Genomic DNA, 20,517 nt, shown 5'->3' on the forward strand with positions numbered 1-20,517 from the left:
CCCCCGCCTTGCGCTGTGGGGAGCACGCAGCGCTCTCTCGGGCCCGGCTGAGGGGACACCCTGGAGAGGAGGAGGGTCCCTGGGGGCTGCCCGCGGCGCTGCGCCGCCTCTCGCCGGCCTCCCGTCTCCAGTCTCCCTGCCTGGCCGGCTGCTGCTCCGGCTCCGGCTGCCATTGGCTTAGCGGCCCCATCCGGGCACTTGGCGCAGCGCTGCTGCTCAGCCTGAGCGGTCCCAATATGGCGGAGGTGAGCGGGGAAAGCGGGCAGGGGCGCTGGGGTCCGGTCGGCTCGCTGCGGGGCCCCGCCGCGGGGAGGCCGCCCGAGCCAGTCCCGCCGGCGCGGTAACCTTCCCCCGGAGACGGGAGGGCGGCGGCGGGGCTCCGGGCGCGGCCCGGGGGCTGGCGGAGCCGTCCGCAGCGGGGCAGCGGGAGCCTGCGCGACTAGGCCGCGGCCGCTCGCTCTGCGGAGCGGAGGGGTGCCGGGTCCCAGCCCGGGGGCGGAGGACAGGCCCCGGGGCGGGTTGGTTCCTTGGCCGGGCCCCCGGGGGCGCGGAAAGGGCCCCACCGCCGGCGAGAGGGGCAGGGGGGATTGGTCGGCGGCAGCAGGAGGGAGACCCGGGCAGGAGGCGGCTGCGGTCCGGCTCCCTCCGTCACTCCCTGCCCCTGTCACCTGGCCGGGCCGGGGAGCTAGGGCGGCCGCACCGGGCGCCTTCTCCGGGCCTCCTGCGAGCCGGACTGGCGAGAGGGAAGTGAGGAGCTGGGGCGGAGGAGAGCCTGCGATCGGGAGGGCTGGGGGCAGCGGGGGATTGGGCAGGGCGGAGGGGACGGGAGAAAAGCGCCGAGAAGGAGGAATGAGGCGTCTGCCCTAGAGGGGCTGGGGAGAGACGGAGGCGGGGGAAGAAGAGGCCTGGGGAGCAGGACAGGGGACTCGTTCGTAGAGAGTGGTGATGCGGGGAGGAAAACCACCGGTGGAGAGAAACTAACCTGTTATCCTTCTAACTGGAGGAGCCCTTCCCCGCTTCCCATTTGCAGTGCATCACCTAACGCCTCTGCCTCTTTTCCCCTTTATTTTCCAGGCTTCCTTTGGAAGTTCAAGCCCAGGTTTGTCCTGTTTACTTCCTTCTGTGATCCCAGGCCCTTGGAAGCGTGTGGTGTGGGCTAGGTTACAGGTGCTTCTGTCAAAGAGCCACCACAAACTTTTTCTACTTCTTTATAAAGTTACCAACACCCCTAGTTAGTTTACTTCAGATGTTTTATTTCCATGTTCCTGGTTTGCTGCCTAATAAGCGTGTACTGTATAGTAATTCTCACTAAATTTGTAGTCTAAACTAATTACTCAATAATTTATCTATATTGGTGAATGTTGCTTTGTTTTTTAAAAACTTTTGGAAGTCATAGAACTGGAAGAGACCTTGAGAAGCCATCACGTCCAATCTCCTGTATTCATGGCATAATCAGGCACTATAAACTTCTGAGTCTTTCTTTCTTTTTAAAAGTAAAAAACGTATAGACTTAAGAGAGTGACTATGTCACTGATATCCCCTATCTACTGACTCTTAAAATTCCAATACTACAATAAACTCTTTCATCTCTGGCAGCCTGGGGACCGGAGATATTCACGTATTCTGGATAACAGAGAGGTACCTAGAAATGCATAACACTAAAGACATACAAGATTAGGTACTAAGAAACAAACAAAAATGTATGCAGAGTATTTTATTTACCAACAACACCAGTATTGTATGTTGTAAACTTACACTGTATTTGTTGTATTTATTTGTATTTATTTTCACTTTACTGTATTTATGGAGAATGTAACTAAAATTTGCTTATGGTTAAAATACCACTTATTTGAGAGTTCAGGATGATTGAATAATAGAAAGGAAAGAGTTTGCTGTAGTTACTAACAGGTTTCAAGCACTTTTTAGTTAATATTTAGTTGTCTTAAATGTAAACATAAATATTAGTAGTCTCCCATTTAAAGCCCCGAGCCTGCAGAAATGTACATACAATTAACTTTACGTATGTTACTGTTTACACTGGATTCAATAGAACTGTTCACGTGTAAAGGTAAGTTACTGCACGTGTCTTTACGACTGGGACCTTATTTTGCTTTTGTTCCTGAACAATCACCATTCTGTGGAACAATCACCATACTACAGATGAGCTCAAATAGTAATTTATCTTTGATAACAAAAATAGTTTCTCTAATTTGACTATATTTTAAATACATTTGTTAAACTTATTAATTTAAAGTAAAATGTTCACATATCTGGCAAAAAATACTTTGTCAGATCTGGTACCGAATATTCCAAAATAGCTAAATAAATGGCAGTTCTTTTGTTTGAAGACTGTACTACTTTAGTTAGTCAAACAAAGCATGAAACAGTGCAGCAGTTGACAAGAGTTTTCAGAATATGTAATGTACAGCATCTTACGTGTGAAGTTATTTAAGAGTGATGTATATGGGTAGTTCTTTAGAAACTGGGAACAGCACCTAAATATGCAACTAAAAATTGAATATGTAAATGTATTTATAATTAAAATGGTATTGTCATCTAGTTGTAGAACTCGAATTCTACAGAGCCTAAAAGACCTAATATGAATTGTCATGTTTTCATGGACACGTTTTAAAAAAACATTAACAAAAACCTTTTGTATTGAAATGTTTCCCTGTAGCATTGCAAATTCAAACAAGATTTTTCTAGTAAGAACTGGAAAATGAAATTGAGTGTTTATCTTTATTATCCAGAAAAACAAAAAGGTGAAAAAGACAGTAGAGCGTTTAAATCCAGAAAGTGAATAAGAAATTAAATACTTTAAAAATATTTGGTGTTAGCAATAAATAGAATTTTAAAAATTGGTGTGATCAGACTGTCCCTTTGAACATAAAAGTGATGCTTGTGTATGTTTAAGAAACCTAGGATCAATATGGATGTTTCAGTGAGATTTAAATTCAGAACCTCATATAAAAATCAGTTTTTAACAAAAATATTTTGAGCTTTTTCTGCAATCTAAAAATTGCAGTGTCGTGGTAGTGCAAAAGAACATGAAAATGAAAATGAAAATGAATGGAAAACAAATTGTAAACAGCTAGTCTGCCTTCCCTAGCTGAAGAATGCAATAAGTAAACAAACAAAATAGTGAATGTTTACATTTTGAAAGTTCTGAGTTCCATAATCTGTGGTGATTGTTGAATATAGTCTTGTGGTGTAGCTTACTCTTTTTTTTAAAAAAAGATTTAAATCTAATGATTTCCTTTATTATACTGTCATTAAAGTATATTTAAATTACAAAATGCAAAGCAAAAGAATTGTAAAAATTGACTACAAGTCATACGTCTCTGGTCTGGCATCCTTGGGTCCTGGCTGGTCCCAAATGAAGGAGTTTGGTAGAACAGGAGAGGTGAGTTCTGGCTCCCTGCTCCTGGCCTCTAGGCTCCCTTCCCAGCTGCTAGCCCTGGCAGTGCTCCTGGCCACAGCCATGCTCCCAGCCTTGTATGCTGGTCCAGGCACAAGCCACCAGTGCTGACAGCGCACCCAGCCTCAGCTACACTCCTATATGCTGGCCATCGTGCTGCTGGACTCTTGGCCAGCTGGCTGTGACTTCTACCCCCTTGGGCTTTCTGCTGCTGTTGGACCATGGATGTTGCTGGATCTGAGAGGCCAGGACCAGAGAGGTCTTACCTGTATAGGTGGACACTTAAATAATGTAGCAATTTCTCTTGGGCCACATAGTTGCCACTGACATTAATGTATTCATGTCTTTAGAATATCATTTAGTCAGTTTCTTTTTGTCTTGTTTTGTATCTTATCTGAGAACTAGAATTCTGATGCAGTTTGTTCCTCCATTCTGAATCAATAACACAGAATGCAATGAATTCTAATGAAGTATCTCATTTGTGAGACTAAATTCTTCTGAAATAGGTGCTCAGTTTTTTGGTTTTTTTTTTGGCTAGTAGAAGAAACTTGATGTTTCAGAACAGCTTTGAATTACTGCTGGCTTTTCTAACAATGAAAATATATGCTCCTCTCTGGTCAGAAACAGTCTCCACAAGTGACATTCTGCTTCTAATTACAGCACCAAATCTAAAATCATGTATCAGAACTGTCTTTTACCCTGTGATACTTATTTTTACATGATTTTTAAGGAATCTTGTTCTTATACACAGTAAATGTACAGACAGGACTAGACTGTCTGCAATTGACCTAATTTGCATAACTTCCAATGCTGTCTTTAGATCTCCAAGTGGCTCAAATTGCATAGTACAAAATCACACTTACCATTTATAGCTGCAAAAATGGAGACCCAATTAAAGCTACGAAAAATGTATTCCTTGCTCTACATCTAAAGAGTATTAACTTTTCATTTTAAAGAATGTGTGCAGTGTTATTTTGACTATAATATAGTTTTGTATGTTGGTAAAGTGATTCAAATTGCTTTTCTTGTAGTTGGCTCTTTATCTTCTGAGGATCATGATTTTGACCCTACAGCTGAAATGTTGGTACATGACTATGATGATGAGAGAACTCTTGAAGAGGAGGAAATGATGGAGGAAGGCAAAAACTTCAGCTCGGAAATTGAAGATCTAGAAAAGGTAGGAGAATGGCTTTTACCTTCTTTTCCCAAACATACAGCTACCTGGTACTTACTTTAGTAAACATAAGGGGGAATCTACCTTCTCTTTTATTTTTTTTAAAGTAATCCCATGGTAACAATAGTAAATACCTTTGCAGTAAATTTAAGACAACCATATTTAGCTATTAGATGCATGTAAGTGGGTATTCAGTTGGAATTTACCAGAGACTCAGTTGATCAGTTCCAAATACATCAGTGCTATGTTACAGTACTCTCTTCTAATTAATATGACAATAATGCTTTTGCTGTGGTAGAGAAATTGCTCATCCATGGCACATGTTTGTCTTTAGTTTATAGTATTGTCTATTGAGAGAGAGAGAGAGAGTGTGTGTGTGTGTGTGTGTGTGTGTGTGTGTGGTTTATATAATAAATTGTATAATATTGTCTTTTTTCATGTGTTAGGAAGGAAGCATGCCTTTAGAAGACTTACTGGCTTTCTATGGTTACGAACCCACAATTCCAGTGATAGCAGGCTCCAGTGCAGATAGTTCCCCAAGTGAACTAGCAGATGAACTGCCCGATATGACTCTGGACAAAGTAAGTTAAAACAGTTTTCTCTGTATTTAACATTCAAGACTAGGAACTTGTGCGATCTTTGTCTTTCTCTTGATCTATGTTCCATCTAATTTTTCCACCAGTAGGTGGGATAAATATTGTTATATGCACCAGTGTATGTGTTTATGTGCCCCACCAATAGAAACACATGCTGCCAGCTCTTGACAGCTGTGGGCGCTCTGCTATTCAGCTTGGTGGCATCTGAATCTCTCCTGGGTAGCTGCTTAAGCACTCAGCTTACAGGGAACACTATCTTGGTAATATAAAAAATTAGAGACTTACTATTAATCTAAAGTATCCACGTTAGTGTTATAAAAATTATCACTCTTCTTCATGGTCATTGAGCATATTACTCATGATTTTACTTACTTACAGTGCACTTATTAAAATTATCAATAATGCGCAGGTATAAAGGAAAGTAGAATCAGTTCTTGAGTCATATGTAGTGTTAGACTTGTAGCTAATTTTGTTCAATACCACTTTTAAAAAAGTTAAATTCGAAATGTTCAGTAGTGGTGTGTGAGTCTGGCGGCTCATATTTATTGCTCTGGATACATAATTAGTTTGAAAATTTTCTCCTGAATACTTTGGAGCATTCCCTTCAACTGGATATGTCAAGTGTTTACATTTGTAGCAGGTGAGAGACAAACTTTCACATATGTTGTAACAGAGAGGGAGCCCTGCTAGTCTATATACTATCAAAACAAAAAGCAGTTGTTTTCACATATGTAGAGACTGGTTATATTACACAACTACAGGTTGAACCGCTCTAATCCAGAACTCTCTCATCTGGCAACATACATAATCTGGCGTGATTTTAGTTAACCAGACGACCGCTTATCATGTATGTGGCCAAGTTACCTGTGGTCCCTTAAAGTTTTCTTTACAGCCTCCAGTCCTAGCTCTCCGTGCTCTATACTGTTGTTTAGCTATAAATTAACCCTGAATGTCTTCTCAAATTCCAGAAACAGTGGAATTGTTGGTACTGTGCTGGACAATATTGACCTTACGTGGTCCAGCAGATTCTCTCATTCGGCACCAGTCAGGTCCCAAGGATGCTAGATGAGAGAGATTCAACCTGTAATACAAAACCTGAAACTTCAGTGTTTTAAATTGTAACTCTTGCAGATAGTTTTCCTGAACTTTTAAACAGTTTACTATGCACTCTGGAGTCCCATTAGGATGCAGGTTTTTGTGTTGCCATGTGGTTTCAAAACACTTTGAATTTTTACCTGATGCATATCCATGTGCAGCTTTTCCTCTCCAACTCTTCATGTGAGGAAAAGGGGGTTGGAAGCATCTACAAATCCTGTAGAAGTTGTTGTTCACTGTTAGAAAAAGAAATGTGGGTCTGGTTGGTATTAACTCTTCCTCCAAGTTCTGGGGGATAACATGGTCAGGGATCAGTTTCTGATGGTGCAAATCCAGGGTAGCGATGATGCTAGGGACTAGGGGAAACTACAGAGGACCCAAGTTGATGCACAGCCAAAGGACCTCCAGAGATCCCCCTTTTTCAGGTTTGAGGGAATATCCCCAATGGCCTTTGCCAGTGGGGGCAACTCCCTCCAGCAAGCTGATGGGGATGGCAGATCTCCATGTGGAGATCTCTCGCCTCCCCACCACCTCTTCAGGGTTTTAATGAGGGGAGGATGAAGAACCTCAGATTCACCTGGAGTGAGTGGTGATACGTTGTGATAATTCAGAAGCCACCTCAACATTATCATCTTTTTAGCAGTGCAGGCAAAAAGCAACTCTCACTTTATTTTTTGATTTCTGTGCTTCAGAAATCTTAGGGATGTGATTTTTTTTTTTGTTTTTGTTTTTTGTTTAACTGTTAAGGGTGTGAAGAAGAGTAGAAATTTTTGGTAAAAAGTAGATAATTTATTTGCTAATAGACTCTCTAACTTGCTAATTCCAAAGGCTCCCCAATCTACATTTAATACTAATTCTTTGATTTTCTTTCTTTATCAATACAGGAGGAAATAGCTAAAGACCTTTTGTCAGGTGATGATGAAGAAACACAGTCTTCTGCTGATGATTTGACACCATCAGTTACTTCACATGAAGCTACAGACTTCTTTCCTCGACCCTTAAGATGTAAGAAAATTAATACTATAGTAATGCCCAAACATTCTAAGCCCTATACAGAAAATAGTCTAGTTACAAATTGATCCCAATCCTGTGATATGCTGGTATCATTGAACAATGGCATTTTTCAGGATGTTCTAAGTGGGTTTTGGTTTTGTTGAACTTACTGATGATTCATCTATAGAATCTGATTGTTTCTGTGATCACAACTCCAAAGAAAACTATCATACCTACTTATTAATTTGGCTTTAATTTTAGTGCTCTCTTGTCCCAGTTTTTAAAGGAAAGGCTAAAAAGGAGCACATATTTTTTTGTTAATCTACTATTCATTATTTGATATCTCTACCAAGCTTCTCTTGTACTCCTTTTGAAATTGATACATGCTTGTTTAGCTTTATATTTTAAATGTCGCTGAAACAGTTAGAAAACAGAATTTTAGAGGGACAGTGTGTAGAACAATTTTCTTCCGGATTCTCTTGCTGTGGTTAACTGTGGGAATTAAATTGTAATAATAGGATCCTTCTGTTGCTGGTCCCAGACCTGTTCTATACTTGCAGTGCCTTTGTGACAAATTAACATAGGAAAGCTCTTATTTCTTTTGACAACCAACTATCTATTTCTTACTCTGTTGCAATGAGTGTACCTCCTATTGTTTGATTTTTATGCTGCATTTCCAGCAGAAAAATACATTAAGAACAGTTGTTGACAGATGCTATTTAGTTGTTACAAAGTAAAGCAAAACAGATGCAATCATTTAGTTCTATGTGCAAATTGTAAAATACCACACAGTAACTTTTTTTTTTTTTTGGGTGGGGTATATAAAGCAAACACTACATATGATGGAGATAAGGAATCTGATGGTGAAGATGTTGAGGCAGACACTGGTAATTCATCTGAAGATTTGAGGAAGGTAATGCCTAAAGTATTAATTACTTATATATAATAATGATCAGTGGATTTTTCTTAATTTTGAATTCTATTTTATTTTTATTTCAAATTCTATTTTGTATGTATCTAAGGCAGTGCTTTAATCCTGGAATCACATTAATCTTGTATTGACTTTTTAATGATCATGTCTTGGAATAGTCACCAAGAATGTCTTGGAATATAAAGTTAAAGTGTGTGGGTTTTTTTGTTTTTGTTTTTAAACCATCAGGAAATAATGGTTGGTTCACAGTATCAGGCAGAAATTCCACCTTACCTGGGCAAGTACAGTGATTATGAAAAGGGTAAGTTCTTCTGCTTTACTTCTACTTGGTTAAATAAAAACATCAAACATTTTTTAAAAATTGACTTCACAAATATAACAGTAGTAGCCAAGACAACACAGACAAAACAGCATTATCTCCCCGCAATATTGTCTCTGAACAAATAAGTTTGGGTATAAAATTTTAATAAAAAAGGTGAAATAAGAAAAATCAAATATTAAATCAGAAGGATACTAATCCTCGGCCAGCCATAAAATTGTATATATATTATATAACAGAGTGCATCAATAAATGGGTAGTATTCGTATTTTTTTGTAAACTTTCAAAATAGTTTTGAATTACCCATTCTACCTGTAAAATTCTATCGGACAACACATCAAGTCTGTGTTTGCTGTTGGTGTTAATTCAAGTTCTATTATGCCATTAACCTATAACTCCATTTTTTCCCTCTTTCTTTTCTGGAGTCACTTTTAAATATTTAAAATTAAATACAATGGTAGAGAAATACAAGCTTCTTAAAATAGTTGAATATTAAAGTTTTTATTATATTATTTATTTATTTATTTATTTATTATATTATTATAAATATAATGTTATATTAGTTAGCTTGACTATTAAAGAAGAAAAATGTCTGGAAAGTCTAAGGATACGGTGTAGGATGGAGCAGTTGAAGATTAAGACAGCTGTAATATTACAGGAGTCTTGTTGCTTGTTTTAATAAAACTCCTGACCAGTGTTACCTTTAATTTTTTTCCATTTGTGTGTGGAGTAAATTTTGTTATGTAACAAGGCATGTACAAATGTGTACCACCATTAAGAAACATATGCTGTTGGCTGTAGGTGTTCTGCTAATCAGCTAGGCAGTATTTAAATCTCTCTTGTATGGCCACCCAAATGCACAACTTACAGGGAATACTGCTCGTGACCTTTCCTAAAATTTCATTTTGGAAATTAGAAGTACATAAAATACATAAATATCCTTGTAAACAGTGACAAAAGCAGAGATGATTCTGGTGGCCTGGGCTTTGTGTTCCCTGAGACTGCTTTAAATTCAGTCTTGTAATGTTATTGTTGTGAAAACACCTTCTATTCTTGGGCAGTAACAATTTTTTAAATTGAAAGGGTTTTTTTTTATCCCTCTTCATTGTAGGAACTACATATCCTTCTTACTCTCTTGGGCTGTGCCAGCCTCTGAGTCATTTGACTGCCTTGGATCATATACTTGGTCTAATGCAGACTGTATGAAACGTTAAGTGTAATGTCAGAAATGTCAGTTTGTAACAATTCATGTTTTAATAGTAGGCAAATTGGGATTTGAATTTTAATGACTGTTTCCTGCCAATTATAGTTAATGTTCAAGTCATGTTTCATGTGTGAAATATGTAGAAGGTATTTATAAATAAACCTGCTTAGTTCCATATTAGGTATCTTCCGCTATGGCTACATTTACATTTAGGAAAAACTTTGAACTGGCCGTGCTAGTGGCCAAATTGAACAATACTAATGAGGCGCTGAAATGAATATTCAGTGCCTCATTAGCATGCTTCCGGCTGTGGTACTTCAAAAGTGCTGCGTTTTGCTCAAATGCGGCTCACCTACAGGGGGTCCTTTTCGAAAGGACCCTGCAAACATCGAAATCCCCTTATTCCTATCAGCTGATAGGAATAAGGGGATTTCAACGTTTGCAGGCTGATTTTGAAAAGGACCTCCATGTAGACAAGCCGCATGAGCAAAACACGGCACTTTCAAAGTGCTGCGGCCAGCAGCATGCTAATGAGGCGCTGAATATTCATTCAGCGCCTCATTAGTATTCTCCGATTTGGCCATTAGTATGGCCATTTTGAAGATTTTCCTAAATGTAGACACGGCCTATGATTTGACATAAGAGGTGTAAGTACACAACCCAAACTCACTGGTTCCTTATGTGAGTAGCTGGTGACTACTTAAGCCCGAAATCCAAATGCTAGCATCCATATCAGCCCCTTGAATAATTTATAGCAACACGTTTTTTGAAGACAGTAATTGCTTAGCCACCGGCTTTTTTCCAGGATGGAAAATGTTTGACCTAAACAAGGAATAAAGCTAATGCTAGAATTCATAATTTTTACTGCTCATTCATTGATTGATTCTTCTGCTGTTTGGAAGGATTGGGTGCAAGTATAAGCAAGCAAAGATGTGACTATATCCACTAGGTCAGGGGTCTGCAACCTGCAGCCCCGGAGCCACATGTGGCTCTTTAAGGACTTCTTTTTGGCTCCCAACACTATGGCCATGTCTACACTAGCCAAAAACTTTGAAATTGCCATGCAAGTGGCCATTTCAGAGTTTACTAATGAAGTGCTGAAATACATATTCAGCGCCTCATTAGCATGGGGGCGGCCGCAGCACTTCAAAATTGACGCGGCTTGCCCCCGCGTGGCTCGTCCAGACCGGGCTCCTTTTCGAACGGACCCCGGCTACTTTGAAGTCCCCTTATTCCTATGAGCAGATGGGAATAAGGGGACTTCAAAGGAGCTGGGGTCCTTTCAAAAAGGAGCCTGGTCTGGACGAGCCACATGGCGGCAAGCCGTGTCAATTTCGAAGTGCCACGGCCGCCCGCATGCTAATGAGGCGCTGAATATGTATTTCAGCGCTTCATTAGTAAACTTTGAAATGGCCATTTGCATGGCAGTTTCGAAGTTTTTGGCTAGTGTAGACGTAGCCTATAATTGCAAAGTGGGGAAAAAAAAGACCTCCTGATTATTTTTGATAAACAGTGAACATCTTAAAGTCTAACACTGAAGAACTCATGTATAAATAGCAAACGGTATTTGATCTTGTAGTGTTGGATAAATTGTCATAATTAAAGTAGGTAGGAGTGAAAGTCAGGAAGACAGTGGTACAAACAAAAAACATGTAAAGGGTGAAGAAATAGAATATAAAAGTTTGTGAGCCTGCTTCAGTAAACATATATCACATTACAAATCATTGTGTGTATACTGTTCTTAAAATGGGTTACAAAAAGTGTGGTTCGACATTATTTATTAAGGACCGCCTCGCATTTGCATGCGTTGCGGTTCTTGAATTGTTTTTTTTACCAAATTCAGAAAAATGGCTCTTCTTGCTATTTTGGTTGATGACCTCTGCACAAGTTTGTAAAACATGTAAATATAAATATATTTCTAGAATTTTTTGAATTCTTTAGGGCCAGGAGGTATTTCTGGGGGGTGAAGGGGGTGATAGATCCTTGTCCTTAGAATCCATTCCCTCTATTCCTTTTTTCAGTATAGCCTGAATTTGTTCACCTTTGTCACATAGTGCAAGGCATAGCTCTTCTGTGAGGCATAGGGAAAGAAGGCGTGTGATGATGGCTGGTATTTGCGCATGTGAAAAAGTACTGTTGGTATATTTGACTTGATTACCTCTAGCTACTTTCTTGTTTTCTGACTTTTGGGAAGCTGCTGCTTTTTTATGTTGTAGTTCTAAAGCATGTGTTCCTGAAACTAGTCAACACACATTCATTGGGGCCATATAAATTTATATCAGCTGATATTATTTAGTCTACAATATCAAAAACACCAGGATAGGTGCATTCAGTCATTAATTCTCTTTCCTGCTTCTCACACCTATTTACCTGTTATTTATATCTCAATGGATTTTCTTCTTAATAGTGTATGAAAATGAAGATCAGTTGCTTTGGAGACCTGATGTGGTTTCAGAGATTAAGGTTAAAGAATACCTTTTTGAGACCTCATTAAGAACTGGAAATGAAAAAACTATTGGAAGAATTCCTGAAGGAATACACACTCGGGACAATGAACAAGTATGTTTATATCCTATGTATTTGTGACACATTGGCCATGTCTACATGTGCCCCAAACTTTGAAATGGCCACACAAATGGCCATTTCGAAGCTTACTAATGAAGCGCTGAAATGCATATTCAGCGCTTCATTAGCATGCGGGCAGCAGCGGCGCTTCGAAATTGACGCGGCTTGCAGCCGTGCGTCTCGTCCAGACGGGGCTCCTTTTCGAAAGGACCCCGCCTACTTCGAAGTCCCCTTATTCCCATGAGCTCATGACCCTGACCATGCCAGTACTTAAGCATATGCTTAATATTAAGCACATGAATAAGGATTGGCAGGATTGAGGTCTGTATTGTCAGTGTTTTGAGATACAGCATGTGTATACAATTGTCATGTTCTTAAACAGTATACCTCACACCCTGCTTTAGATATCCACTTACTTTATTTGTGAACCCTTTATTTTAATTAGTGTATGTAACTTTATTTTTGGGTTACGAAGTTTTCGTTTTCATATAGTTAAAATTGACTGATATGAAATGTGATTATTGAAGCTAAAGACATACTATACTCCTTAGCAACAAATTTTAAATGACTTGTTTTCAAGCAAAAATATTTCCTTGATCTCATAGGCACTCTATGAACTTCTCAAATGTAACCATAATATAAAAGAAGCAATTGAGAGGTATTGCTCAAATGGAAAGGCATCTCAAGGTAAGAGATTTCTGAAATAGTAGGGAATACATGTAAGATTCTCTTCAAAGTTATAATGTACAGAAATACTGGGGTCAGGCTCTCAGCCCTAGGTGATGACCCTTTTCACCATTTGAGTGGAACAAAATGGATGTAGCATGCCTGATGCTTGCCAATTGACAATTTTTATTGGAGCAGTTCATAGCTGATGTAAATCAGGCAGAGCCGGCTCCTACATGAACAGTTTCACTCTTCTCTATTCAGATGGGAGGTCGGGAAGAAGTGGAGCCAAGCTGCTTTGCTCCTCTGTGGCATTTCTCAGACGGTATACAGAATTGCATATTGGACCTCCCTGGTCTGGCACCCTCAGGACCTAAGCCATTCCAAAGGAGGGAGTTTGCTGGACCAGGAGAGGTCCAGTTGCAGCCAGTATGACCCCATTGTGTGCATGCTGCCTGGCAGAAACTTAGGTGCTTAGGGAACTTTAATGATGGAAACTCCTAAGGTGCCTCCACAGTCAGACAGCAACTAAACAAGAGTTTGGAGCACTTGGTTATGCCTAATTGGTGGATTTATGTATTTAAGAATAGGTAGGTGTCCAAGTCCTTTTGTACACCTGGCCCTGGGTGACTACAAGTAGGAAAAAATAAGTAAATAAATTTTGATTTATCTGGAACCATTCTTCTTCTTCATGCACTGAACAAGTTGTGTATTCTGAGGTGGTGATTCAGTCAGTTTTCTAAACAAGAGTGTTACTTTTTAATTGAAGCAGTTGATGTATTAAGAATAAGACGTATCCAAAAGAATTTAGCTGTTGCTCTTCAGAGTACATTAGGATTTTCATGCATTTTATCAGTAAAAAGTTTGTAACTCAGTATCTGAGGGAAATTATCTGAAAATAAGTGCTGTTCTTATTTTGGGAATCGTCTAGAAGAGATGACAGCTTGGACAGAAGAAGAATGCAGAAACTTTGAACATGCACTTCTGATTTATGGGAAAGATTTTCATCTCATACAGAAAAATAAGGTAAATTGGATGATGGGAATGCTAGTTTAGTCACTTAAACTGTACAAGCAACTCATTATCAGATGTGAAATAAAAAGCAATGTATTACAGTTAACTTATCATTTGCATGCTAAATTGATCAAATATGTCACTGAACAGTAAATGTTTTCAAAATCAGTCAACCTATTAATCTCTGAAATATTGTATTCACTTTGCTTTCATTTATGCATTTATAATTAGGACCCTATAATTTGGTAATTCAGGACCACAAAAAATACCATGGACTGTGAAATCTGGTCTCTCCCCCTGTGAAATATGTTCTTTTGTGTGCTTTTCCCCTATGTTATATAAATTTACAGGGGAGACTAGCATTTTTCCAACTGGGGGTCCTGACCCAAAACAGAGAGGGAGGTGGGGAGTCACAAGGTTATTTTGAAATGGGATTGCAGTATTGCCACCCTTGCTTCTTCACTGTCTTCAAAGCTGGGCAGGAAAGAGGAGACTGTTGCTGTGGCATGCAGCTCTGAAGGCAGCACCCTGCCAGCATCTGTGCAGAATGTGGCAATGCCACCATGCAGGCCCTCCTTTTTGTGTGCTGTCTTCAAAGATGGGTGACCAGAGAGTGGCAGGTTCTGACTGGGGGTCCAACTCTGCAGGCAGAAGTAAGGGTGATGGTACTGTACCACGCCATCCTTACTTCTGCACAGCTGCTTGTGGCAGTTTGATCTTCAGAGCTGGGATCCCAGCAGGCAGCTGCTGCTCTCCAGCTCTTAAGGCAGTGCTGCCACCAGCTGCAGTGTAGAAGTAAGGGTAGCAGTACTGCACCCCTGCCACACACACCTTCTTTCTGGGTCAGGATCCTTACCTTTACAGCAGCATGAAATTTTTGATTTAAATAGCTGAAATAATTAATTTATGATTTATAAAATTCTAGAATGGACTATGAGTGTGGTACAGTTTCTGTTGATGATATAACTTTGTTGTGTTACATTCTATACTATATCTGGTTCACCGGCAGTGCTTGGCATTGCCGTTGGAAGTCATTTTCTGAGTTTAGACCAGGAAAAATAATAAAATGTATATTAATTAGCGTAGCCTTCTCATGACCGCTCAGGGCTTCAAGTTCTGCAGCCACAAAGGACACAGCCACTAAAGTCCTAGCTGGAAAGTAGAATACTGTACAATTACAATTCATCAGTAGTACTTCTGGCTAAGCAGTAGCAATATAGACTTGACTCAGCAAGGAGACCATCTACTCCTCAAATGGATGAATGAAAGCTGCTGGGAGTTGTGGATAGAATAAGAGCTTAGCTGGACTTCAGGATTTGAGCTCTCAGAAACTGACCCTTTGTATAAGGGAGACAAGTATATTGAGGCGTCAGATCGCACTGTGCATGTGGATTCCCGGATAAGAGGGATAAAATGGATCTTCTGGATCAATCTCAAGACAACTTCCATTTTTAACAATCTAGATTTGCACACACCTATTGTTGGAGCCTGGGTAATCTGCAGTGGAGTGTTACCCTATTTATTTTCCCTTGTAGACTATTACTCTTCATGCTGCTCTTTGATTTTTCCCCCCCTTTTTTCTTAAGAATTTATGGAAGAGTCAAAAGACAAAGTTATGAACTGAGACGTTAATTTCTGTCCTGGATATTCAGTCTCAGTGTAAAACTTATTTAAAAAAAAAAGTGGATTTTCTGTTGCTGAACAGATTAAGATGCTAGCTTGAGTGGGTATAAAATAGGGACATTTTCCAAATTTGTATTATCAGAAGAGTCGCAGTCAAAAATTGCTTGCACTTGTGGGAATGATGTAACTAAACAGAAGGCAGGAGTTTGGGAAAGATGGTGATTACTACAAATCATCCTCCTCTTAAAACATGCCCCCCTCCAAAAAAAAAACAAAAACCAGAAGCAAAAACAAAAAAAATACGAGCAAGCATGTGAAGTCTTCCTGTTCCATTTTAGGTGAGAACTAGAACAGTTGCTGAATGTGTAGCATTCTACTACATGTGGAAGAAATCAGAACGTTACGATTACTTTGCTCAGCAAACAAGGTTTGGAAAGAAGAGGTACAATCATCACCCAGGGGTCACGTAAGTACTTGGAACACGTCTTTTCCATTGTCAGTTCTGCATGTAGAATTTTTTCCATCTTTTATCAGGGTGGTAAAATCCTGCAGGTATGATGGATTATGTCCTACACGTGTTTCTAATACAAGGGTATCTTTCTAGGGACTATATGGATCGGTTGGTAGATGAAGCAGAAGCCCTTGGTGGAGCAGTACATTCTTCAGCCTTAACTTCCAACAGCAGAACAGAGCCCATCCCTGATCAACAGCTAAGCATTCTGAACTCTATAACTGCCAATGACTTGACAGGTAAATAAGATAAATTTAAATTTCACATTTAATAGACAGTTTTCTGTAACTGTACCTCAAGAAAGTCAAGTATTTATTTAAATTGGTTTTTTGTTTTTGTTTTTGTTTCTTTCCCAGCATTGACCAATAGTGTAGCTACAGTCTGCCACTCTAACGATGGGAACTGCTTGGAAGATGCCTTTTCTCCTCTGGATAGCTTACCCCGAGCACCAGTTAATCATGTGCCTGTTGTAACAGAAGAGTTGCTTACCTTGCCTAGTAATGGTGAAAGTGATTGTTTTAATTTATTTGAGACTGGATTTTATCACTCAGAGTTAAACCCAATGAACCTGTGCAGTGAAGAGTCAGAGAGACCAGCCAAGAGATTAAAAATGGGGATTGCAGTCCCTGAACCCTTTATGAATGACGTTGCTGTAAACAACTTGGGTGTGGACTTTGAGAACCACACACATCATATTACCAGTGCCAAAATGGCTGTCTCAGTGGCTGACTTCAGCAGTCTATCTGCAAATGAGACAAATGGTTTCATCAGTGCCCATACTTTACACCAACATACCGCCCTTCACTCGGAATGACTCCAGTGGGGAATTACAAGAACAGTGGGTACTTTATGCAGCAGCAGTAAACTTGATGGGAACTGTCAGGTTTGCTTAGTCTTTCACTGGAAGTTTGAACTTTATGACATCAGTGATGTCTTTGTATGTATAGAACTATATCTTGATTTATCAAGAATCATTTCATTTTCAATCCATACATGTGGAAAAGTCCTATGATGTTCAGCAGAGTTTGGGACTAAGAGAACTCTGATGCAGCTTTAAGCTCTGCTTCAATTTTTTTTAAAACCTGTAGACAGAGGCCACCATCTCAAAACCAGCACAGGAGTTGTGAACTGATTTGGAGTGGCTTTTTAGTCTAAGTTACTTTTGCCATAACAGATGCAGTGGAATAACAATGTTTACAGGTACAGATCCTGATTCCTGCTCAATGTAGCATTTTTTTTTATAAAGGCAGGGATGGGTTTCTTTAATTTAAACTGCACAAACAAGGATGTTTTTAATGGAACCTTCTCTCATGTGATACTAAACTAGGGCACTTCAGTTTACAAAACAGCAAGTTCATCTTGGTGGAAGCTAGCACAAGGAACTGTATGAGCAAAGCGTGAAGACATAAACTTTGTTGCAAAATGATAGGCCATGGCTACCTTACAAAGAAGTAATTATACTGCCAGAAGGTTTCTGTGTACTTAAACTTATTGGATAAACAAATGCATTTAAAAAAATTTTATTCTGATGGGTTTTGTCCACAACTTTGAAGAGGTATAATGTTGTAAAAGATATTGTGTATCGACTTTTCTAAGGCAGCTGATGTATAAAGCCACAGTCTGCATGGTTTAGGATTGACCACTAACTGGTTTATGTTTGGGACACACCTTAAATTGTTTGCAGCACTGCAGTTCATTTGAGGGGCTATCTTGATTTTTATATAGTGCAGTACAACCTTGAAGTATACATTTGAAAACTTTCTATAGCATGGATTATGTTTATTTCTTTTGACAAGTCATTGTCCCAAAACGACATTTCAATATTTTTCTCAAATGGGGATTAACAGAAGTACAAGTGCATCTTTTTCATCAAGTAATTTTTATTCCGATAACTTTTTGGTGAACTTTCAGATGACATTTTTGATGACAGTAAATGATTCTCCTTCATACCCTTTTATTTGTGTTACAGATTTTGACAGAACGTAGTATTTGTGTGATATGCTTCCAGAGCATACAACTTACAGATTTTGTGCTTTTTTGTTTTTGTTTACAAGATTCTGAAGTTTAGTCTAGTACAATTGATTTGCAGTAGAATTTCACACGCACACACCCTGACTTTTCTTTGCACTGTCTGTAATGCGATTTACTTACCACTGACTTGCTTGCAATTTTTAAATGCTTAAGTTTGACTGCATTGGTAATATTTGTAATAATTGCTTCAAGGTTATGCTGAGTAATTTAGTAGTAGAAACTTTGGGTAGTATTTGAAAGGGATGAGGGTATTTATTATGTATACTGTGAACTGCATTGACATCCTCAGTTTTGGATGCCGCGTACTCCCGAGTTTTCTTTACAGCCTTGTAATGAAGATTGCTTTGAACTGTTTACGCTATAGCACATTTACCACATTTAGCACAGTGGACAAAAGTAGTTAGCAATAATTTATCAATTCTTTAACTTAAACATCTGAAATAAATAATTCTAGTAAGTACACAGTAAATAACAGGTAGCCCTGGCCCTGTGTTGTACTCTGACATTTTAGCCGAGTAGTCAGCTTCTTGTTGCTGTGTTTTGTGCTGAACTTTGTACCTTGTTTCTCTTGTTTCTGAATCAACACATTTTGTGTAATTTTGTAAAATACTGGCCATATTCTTTCATTATTATACATTCAAGTTTAACTTTGGGTTTACAGTGGCTGGTCTGTATAAAAATCATTATACAAAGATGACTGAATGCTTATACCAGTTGCACTTAAATGAACATGCCCATTCTCATTAGCTGATGCAGTAATATATTCAGTTTATCTATGCATTGCTGGGATCTTAATATAGACAGGGACTTGTCTAAAGTTTGGATTGTCAGCAAGTTGAATGGACACTTTAGTTATTTAATAAAGACTTTTGACCAAAATTCAGAAAATGGTATGAGAGAAAAATGATTTCCAGCTAGTCTGTTAGATTTTTAAATTCTAATCTCATTTAGCCTCTTGGCTAGCTAGCTGGTAACGTTTACTTTTAATTCCTTGTTTAAATGAGGCAATAATTTGCAAGATTTGTAAATATGTACATTCTGCATATCTTTTTAGATATCTATTTCAATATTTTCTGACTACTTGTGTATAGTAACATTTTTGTGCATGCTTGATGTGACATTCATAAATTTGTACCACTATGACTTTATCCTTGTAAAATAGCTATTTATTGAATTTTTCTTTTAAAAGCTGGACTTACCTATTTTTCTCTCAGTTTAAACATTTAAGTGGAGAACTTGTTACTGTTTATTAAAAGAATTGCGTTTTGAGGGTCAGCATGAAGAGAAGTGAATTGCAACCATATGAAGAAATTATATTGCCTTGATTCTTGGATGGTGAAGCACAATTCTTATAACAAACTGTGATGAATTCTTTGTACTTTGACACATTTTTTTCTTCACATGAACAAACCAAAAATCCATACTGGGCAATTACAGTGTTGGTAGATGTATTTTTTATGTACAGGAAATTTGAAGAGGATAGCTGATTCATTTAGAAGTGTAACTGGTGCTGTGATTATAGCAATACTTTTACTTTTGTTGGTCATGTCATCTTCTCATGCTAGATTTTAAATGTTTAGTTTTCCTCTTGTCATGGTCAAACTGCTGAATTTACTTGAAGGATGTACAATACTGTTTGCAGAATACTAAATTGTGTACAATTAGGTCAATGAATTGTGCAATTGTTTTCTGTGTTTAATTTTTAAAACTGAGGGTCAAAAATGTATGAAAAGTTTAGATCCAGTAGAACATAGTGAATGCTACATAATTTAACCAAAGTCTTTAGTGAATATTTCAACTTTGAATGTAAACTAATGAATTAACTGACCAACAGGGATACTACTTGCCCAGAGTTACAAGCACATTATCTACAAAGGGGAAACTAAATACAGTAATTTATAAAATAATGACAAGGTTGCTATTTTTTTAATGTTTTTCACTTGAGAAAATTACCAGTTACTGTTTAAAATACTATAGGTGTAATTATGGCCCTCTTACTTCACCAGTGATTCCAGCCTTTCCCAGTTTGAAATAAGCACCCTGTGTATGATGACCTAAATCAGTGACAATCGGAACAAGTTTTAGTATCAGATGTTCAAGAGGAAGTCGCTATTGTTGCATTGGTTTTAATATTTGTACATAACACTGATTTTTTTGAGCATTATTTTGTATTTGTTGTACTTTAATACCTGGTGTACAGTTCCAGAAATAAATGTCTGGAAACCTTTTTTCTTTGGTAAAATTGTTTTCATGCATCTGCAACACATTATCACTTACAGTATCTCTGAATGTGACTGTATTAAGATATATAGAACATTCATTTTGCTAGACATTGCACCTCTGAACCATGGCATTCTCTGGTCTGGTGTACGAGGGG

General features: G+C 38.7%; 1 protein-coding gene across 4 annotated transcripts; it reads left to right on the forward strand.

Annotated features, from left to right (window-relative positions):
• The first annotated feature begins 190 nt into the window (after positions 1-190).
• Positions 191-20,367, forward strand: MIER3 (MIER family member 3). 4 transcript variants are annotated; one of them, XM_074995555.1, is made up of 13 exons: positions 191-245; positions 1,075-1,099; positions 4,450-4,595; positions 5,039-5,173; positions 7,168-7,288; positions 8,104-8,189; positions 8,436-8,508; positions 12,138-12,289; positions 12,901-12,982; positions 13,896-13,987; positions 15,937-16,064; positions 16,203-16,348; positions 16,466-20,367. In XM_074995555.1, exons 1-13 carry the CDS (start codon positions 237-239, stop codon positions 16,921-16,923), a joined length of 1,653 nt encoding a protein of 550 aa, XP_074851656.1. In that variant the 5' UTR covers positions 191-236; the 3' UTR covers positions 16,924-20,367. The 4 variants fall into 4 exon arrangements, with proteins under 4 accessions (XP_074851656.1, XP_074851655.1, XP_074851657.1 ...); XM_074995554.1 differs by having other exon boundaries at positions 192-245; positions 13,893-13,987; XM_074995556.1 differs by lacking the exon at positions 191-245 and adding an exon at positions 1,597-1,678 and having other exon boundaries at positions 978-1,099; positions 13,893-13,987.
• Positions 20,368-20,517: the final 150 nt, after the last annotated feature.

This window comes from Carettochelys insculpta, chromosome 5 (assembly GCF_033958435.1).
Source record: "Carettochelys insculpta isolate YL-2023 chromosome 5, ASM3395843v1, whole genome shotgun sequence".
Lineage (NCBI taxonomy): Eukaryota > Metazoa > Chordata > Testudines > Carettochelyidae > Carettochelys > Carettochelys insculpta.